A 6,931-nucleotide genomic window follows, 5' to 3' on the forward strand; every position below is an offset into this window, starting at 1 on the left:
ACACATGCACTACCTGGGATGCATCGCTCAATCTTCATAGGCAAGAAGTCCAGGGCGATAGCGGGCAACTTCGCATACGGATGTATATAGACATATTTTAGAGTGTAGATTCATTCATTTTGCTTTGTATATAGTCGTTTGTTGAAATCTTCAAAAAGACAAATATTTAAGAATGGGGACAAGAAGCATATTTTTCACATGCCCGTTTTTTCTCGGATAGCTGCCAAAAATCGATATCGATTTTTATTTTCATATATTTTTCACTACTAGCCATGAATGAATGGCCTTTGGAGCGTGAGTGTGAGTTGGGTAGCATGACTGGTCCAACGCTAGCAGAAATTCCCAGGCGTGATGGGAGGGCTACGGCGTGAACCTTGGCATGAGGATCCTCTACCGTTCGGCAGCCTGCCGTTCTATCACTGACATGTGGGCCTGTGGAAAACCTGGCCCACATGTCAGCGGCCCAACGTCACTTAGCGCATGGCAGAGGAGCCGTGTCCGTGAACCTTGGTGCAAGCTCACGCCATACCGTAGTCTTCTCCACTCAGGGAGTCTTGCATGCAGCGACCGCGACACCACGGAAAAGCCAATAACCGGGTCAAGCACCGGTGTGCTCGATCCGTTTCACAAGCGGTTACTTTTTCCTGTACCGTCGAAACATTTTTTTTAGGATGTCGTTGAATCATTCTACCGGTTGGAATACAGCAGCGACAGCGGCTCATGTTTAAATCCAAATGAAGAAGTTCATATTTTTGCCGTACCATATTTTGTTTTTCGAGCTACGCTTAGCGTAGGAGTATGGCTTCAGAGCATCCACAGTGTGATGTTTTGCTGCCTCTAAGGCAGCCTCTAAGGCCATAGAGGCAGACGCTATACAATGTGAGAACAGCCTCTAAGCCAAATTTGCTTAGCATCGATGCTATGCTTGAAGGCAGCCTTCAACTCTGTTCATGCAATAAAATATTTCACTGGCCCTACATGTCATAGAAGAAGAGTATGCATGTGTCATGTCAAGAGGATGAAAGGGAGCCCCTTGGTAATCAATATATTATACATAGTGGGAACACCTTAGAGGCTGGTAACATTTGTTATACACTGCGGAATTTTGAGCTGACTCTAACAGCAGGACGTGAGTCCCGGCTTGGAGGCAAGCCAGCCTCTAAACGCTGTGGATGCCCTCAGAAGCAGTTTTGAAGAGGAGGATCGATCATGAAAATCGCAGGCGTCCAACCATGATTCGATCCGCTGGGCCATGCCGTGTAGCCACGCACGTGAGACAGCCCCGCCTCGTCCGGCCGACCCCACGTCTCCCTCAATCTCTCCCCGACCCGCTACCGCCACACGGAGGAGCACACGCGTGCGGCTGGGGCAAGGGAGGACCCACGTGTCATCCCTTGTTCCCTCCAGGTTCCACCAGCTGCCAGGTGGACCAAGCAGTTCACCCGCGTGATCCGCCTCGGCCGGCGCGCCCCCGCAGCTTCTTTCTTTCCCCAGGCAAGCGAGGTCGGTACAGCGGCGATTAGCAATAGCTAGCCAATTAACTAAGAGTAAATCAAGATTAAGCGTGCGTTAACTATCGTGCTAATTCAAGCACAGGTTAGTCAATAGCGCCCACGCCACCCAAGTCAGTGGCCACTGGCCTGACCATGATGCGATGCGAATCCAAACATAGGACGGAGAGGGACGGGCGCCACGTGGGCGAGGGCGGCGGCCCATGCCGTAACCACCCACCGCCAAGCGTGGAGAGCAGCTCCTGCAGAATCGGCTGCAGTTGCAGAGGCCTCCCAACTGTTGAGAGAGATCCGAGCTCCAATGCAACAAATTCAGCTCCCAAAAAAATCTGACTTGAAAGTGAAAAGCTACACAGATCCTGTACAGTGTACAACAACAACGCAGTAGGTAATCTTCATGGCTAGCTCTGTATCGCGATTGAAAGCAAACATTCGGAGACACTTTATTTGTTGCCGAGACGGTCATTTGGTGAGCAGGATTCAATGCAATGCAATTTGTTTTGTGCCGGACGGCGGTGGGGGGCCGACCGCACGGCACAGTAGGGGGGATGGGAATGTGGTGGGAAGCGAGCAAGACGTGGGCTGGGCTACAGGGGGAGGAAAGTACAGCGGCCCTTTTTGCTGCTCCAGGCAGCAGGAGAAATGCAGGCAGGTGGTGGTGTTGGTGGTGGGCAGGAGCACAAGAGCAGAGCAGAGAAAGGAGGCGATCACCGATCGACCCAACAACGCTCTGGCCGATCCTGCATTGTTGTTGCTATTTTGTTGCTTATGGCTTTTACTACTGCCTGCCTGCTAGCGAGTAATGAGTGCGACGATGCATCATCGGTTGCTTGGCGAAGCCAAGTCCCATGCCATGCTATGCGATGGACAGTTGGAACAAGAACAGCTGGAGACTGCAACAGACAGCAACAGTTTAGCTAAATTTTGCCCTATTTTCTTGCTAGGCTACCAAGATCAAGCAAGCCAAAGAAAACAATAACTAGTAGTAGCTGGCTCAGTTTGTTGGCCCGATCTACTCTGTTCCATAGCTTGAAACAAACAAAAAGACACACCGGAGCTGAGGGAGAAGAGAACTACAGCAGGAAAAATAACTACCCACCCGAGCAAGAGCATAGACAGACAGATGTCTCTCTTTTTCTTAACCCTTTTCTTTACCTTTTTGGCTTACTGCCTAAGCACCATCTTTCTTGCCAGCAATCACAAGCCCGAATCATCTATCTCCACTGGAACCAGCCAACCAACCGACCGAAAGGAAAAGCACGCCGGATTGCTTGCTTGCTTCGTCGCTCTGCTCTGCTTGCTTTCAGTGGCCTGGCCTTGCGGAGAGGAAGGGATCTGACACGGCGGAGACCTCCAGGTCCTCGAAGGGCGCCGGGAGGTTGAGATCAATGAGGCCCAGGCTTTTCATCGCGGCGGCGGGATGATCGGCGCCAGGCGCGGCCACGGCGGCGGCGCCTGGGCAGAGCTGGGACCGCTTGTGGCCCCCGAGGGCCTGGCCTGACGCGAACACGCGGAAGCAACAGGGGCACTCGTGCGGATGCGGCTTCGTGCCCTCCTCGCATTCCAGCAATGGCTGCAGGTGGGTGGAAGCAGGAGGAGGCGGCGGCGGGTTGAGCGGGGGCGCGCAGCAGCCGCCCCTGCCGCCGCGGACGTGGCTGGCGCGGTGCCCGCCCAGCGCCTGGTACGATCGGAACACCTTCTTGCACGCGGGGCACTGGAACCGCGTCCGCTTCTGCTCGGCCGCCCGGGGCTCGACCTCTCCGCCGCCGTCGCTTCCGTCGTCGGAGTCGGCGGCGCGGTAGGAGGACGGCTGCCACGCCGCCGCGGGCCAGGAGTCGCGGGAGAGCATCATGAGGGACAGCGCGACGTCCTCCTCCGGCGTGGCGGCGTCGGACACGGAGCTCACCGGCTCCGCGTCGCGCGATCCGCCATGCACGCGCTTGGCGTCCGGCGACTGCGAGGGGTAGTCCGCCTCGCTCTCGCGATCTGAGAAGTCGGACTCGGCGAGGCGCACCCTCCGCTTGGGCTTGCCGCGGAGCACGTAGGCCTGGATGGGCATCATCCTGGCGTCGGCGGCGGCGTCGTCGTCCCCGGCCGCGACGGAGGTGGAGGCGGAGGAGGCCGATGAGATCTGCGACCTGGCGACCTTGATGGAGTGGGAGCGCATGTGGCCGGCGAGGGCGCGGGGGCTGGCGAAGCGGCGGCAGCAGAGCTTGCATGTGTTCTTGGCCATGGCGAGAGAGGGAGAGAGAGACCGAGAGAGCTCCGCTGGGTGGAGAGATAGCTAAAAATACAAGCTTTTGGAGGAAGGAAACGGAGTGTGCGAGAGAGTAGGAGGGCCAGGAGGAGCCGCCTCCGTGGGGGTCGTCTGGGGAAGTTGGAATATGGCGGAACTGCCAAGCTTCCGCCTTTTATTCCATTCTTTTCCTTTTGCCCCCTCTCTTTTCTGGACGGCTCCCCGCATTCTCGACTTATTATGCCATCGGTATCTGCTCTGTAGTAGAAATCATTTTTTTTTGCCGAGTTATTGTTCTGAATTAATGGTAGATTGTACTGTATATTAGCAGTACGAAAGAAATGTACTGAATCTAATGTCCTGCTGGCACACCGCGTGTGGTCCATGGCTCATTGTTTAGCATAGTTGCACTGCAAAGAATTACTTACTCTTTTGTAGCAAGAGGAATCAAGCCATTATTTGTTACCATACTTGAACGATTTTGCATAAGTTGTGCTTGATAACTTTCCATGTGAGACAGTATGTGCCTACTGTCAGCGCGAGAATACCGGGCATTATTACTCTATATATACTATGGAAGATGTCTATTACTATTAGCATCAGCACATGGCTGTCAATTCTTCCTTTTTATGGGACTTGCGCAATATGACCAATGCTTTCCTTGTGAGGCCGCAACCCGGGCCATATTCCCATCCATCCAAATCAAGGGTGACGATGCTCCCTTGCTTCCGTCCTCCACCTTGTAGACTTGCTCCGGTGGTGCAGGCGCTCGGGGAGTTGAGTAGGGTAGATAAAGGGCTGGGAATGGGGCGATGGGGACAAAGAGTTGGTGACAAGAAGGAGAGCAAACAGCAAAATGCATGCATTGGCATTGCAAGGTGGAGTGCGGCTCGGGGCATTGGTGATAAGTGGCAAATTAATCAGCGGTGGGGATCTAAATCCGTTGCTAATGGCACGCAAGGATCACTTACAGTGCACCACAGCTTCACAACTTTCCCATTAATTAAATTATTATTTATGATTACCCCGGAGCCGGAGGTGGTGGGAGCCAGAGATCTCGGTGTACGGTTCAGGCGACGATCAGCAAGCAGCACGTCCTAGTACTAAGCTGTCGCCGTATCAGACTCGCTCGAAACCCATGACACGTCCATCAGATCAATGTCCCGGCCGGTAACTCCTGCCCCCACGTTGAAAGCTGAAGCTACTTTTCGCCATCTCGTATGGAGGCATGGATCGAATCTCCCGTCGATTTCTACCACGGCGGTGCGTGTACTTCCCCCCTCGTAAAAAGTTACAAAATCCAGCAGCGTGCGGGCGAGAGAGCAGAGCATCTGTACGCTGTGCGACTAGCGAGAACGACGCGCCCGCCCGTCCGTCCGTGCCTGCCAACTAACCGCTTTGGAGATTTCTCTCCTCTTCTCTTCTCCGGGTGGCTATTATTACGGGTCGGTTTAGTAGCACAGGGTGATTAACCCAACTAAAAACACCAGCAGTACCTATCCATCCATCTACTACTCATCCTCCAAAGTTATGCGGGTGCTGCTACTAACCACCACTACGATCTACTTCCTCCGTCCGGAAATACTTGTCATTGAAATGGATGTATTTAGATGTATTTTACTTGTCATTGAAATGGATATATTTAGATGTATTTTAGTTCTAAGATACATTCATTTTTATTAATTTTGATGACAAGTATTTCCGGACGGAGGGAGTACTTGTACTAATATCATCCGGTCCGGCAGTATTGCCGCTCAAGCCAAGCTAGCGTTGCTGCTTTTGCTATACCTATCGACTATTCGTGTCGCGCTGCCACTGGTGCGTCATATACTTCCGTGGATGTGGCCGTGTATGGATAATGTTGTACTGGAGTATTCTGTTTGTAGTATATTGATTCGGCAGGCAATTTACAATATACTCCTTGGTATAGTACGAGTAGCGCTGGTGGTGCGTGCCACAAGTCAAGCAGGCGGCTCTGGCCTTGAATACAAGGCAGCTGGGCTAGGCGAGTGAGTGAGATGATACTCATCATAGTACTACTAGGCCAGCAGCGTGTTGTTTTCTCCCCTCGCTTCTGCTCGTACTCTAGTGGTGGCAACTGCTTCTTTTTCCTGTCATTTTCCTGGCGTCCTTCTACTTCTCCGGATACCCATTCATCACACGAGAATCGTCGTAATCTCGAGTGACGAGTGGGTCGTGGCAACCGCAGTGCTTTCTTTTTCTTCTTCTTTTCAAGTTGAAGTAGAAAGAAACATGTGCAAGTGGAAACAGCTAGCTACCCCAGGTAGCAGCATGCATGGCTAGATATGAATGGACAATGGAGTGGTGACTTCTGTTGAGATGGGCATCGCCTATGCTGCCGTGAAAAGCGACGTCATTCCAAGTTTAGGGCGTTGCAACTGTCAGAGGGACGCAAACGAATCGCCGAGAATTAAGCTAAAGCATCTCAAGGCCCCGTTGCTGAGCATCTGGTGCACTAGATCTAATGAGCTCACGGTTTCAGAGCATCTACAGCCGGGGGGCCTCAAGTACGCCTCAAACGAAAGACAGTTCCGAACTACTTAAACACCATTCTAAGACGTCCGGACTGTCCGGTGCTTCTCATATCCAGCTTAAATATGGGGTGATCTGGGCGCGTCCGGACGTGTCCGCCACATCAGCCCTGCCCACTCAGACCCTATATATCCCCTCTAATGAACCCTAGACTTCACTCCACTACATCCTCTTCGTCCTTCCCTCTTCCCAATCCGCCCTCTCCTCTTCCAAACCGATCCATGGTGGACGACCAGAGCGGCTCCGGCTCCAATGGTGGCGAGAGTGACGTCGATGCGGTCACTCTCCGCATTGCTTTGCGTCGCTCCCGTCTAGATCAGGGCGGCAACAGCGGAGGTAGTGATGAGGATATAGGCCTGACCAACATACCCTACCCAAGGTCACTACCCTAGACGCAAAGAACCTCAAGAGACAACAGGGAGTACCTAACGAAGACGTCGAGTGCACTCCACTCGACGAATCATATCACTCGGGTATTCCTCCTTCCCGAAGACCACTCGACCATACAAGAAACCACTCGACCTATGAAGACCAGGAGTCGGACGGAACTGCAACGGTCAAACATTCACTCCGTAGTCTTCATGGGCATTAATGACACTTATGGCTGGCGTTATCAGTAACGTCCCTCCTT

The 6,931-nt window shown here is 53.0% G+C and overlaps 1 protein-coding gene across 1 annotated transcript; it reads right to left on the bottom strand.

Annotated features, from left to right (window-relative positions):
- Nucleotides 1-2,317: 2,317 nt before the first annotated feature.
- Nucleotides 2,318-3,875, bottom strand: LOC119368159 (zinc finger protein ZAT1-like). Its single transcript, XM_037633485.1, has one exon. It carries the CDS (start codon nt 3,742-3,744, stop codon nt 2,815-2,817), a length of 930 nt encoding a protein of 309 aa, XP_037489382.1. The 5' UTR covers nt 3,745-3,875; the 3' UTR covers nt 2,318-2,814.
- Between the last annotated feature and the right edge of the window lie 3,056 nt (nt 3,876-6,931).

This window comes from Triticum dicoccoides, chromosome 2B (assembly GCF_002162155.2).
Source record: "Triticum dicoccoides isolate Atlit2015 ecotype Zavitan chromosome 2B, WEW_v2.0, whole genome shotgun sequence".
NCBI lineage: Eukaryota > Viridiplantae > Streptophyta > Magnoliopsida > Poales > Poaceae > Triticum > Triticum dicoccoides.

Excerpts from the sequence above, each read along its gene's own strand:
- LOC119368159 (XM_037633485.1), bottom strand. The coding sequence starts at position 3,744 with ATGGCCAAGAACACATGCAAGCTCTGCTGCCGCCGCTTCGCCAGCCCC.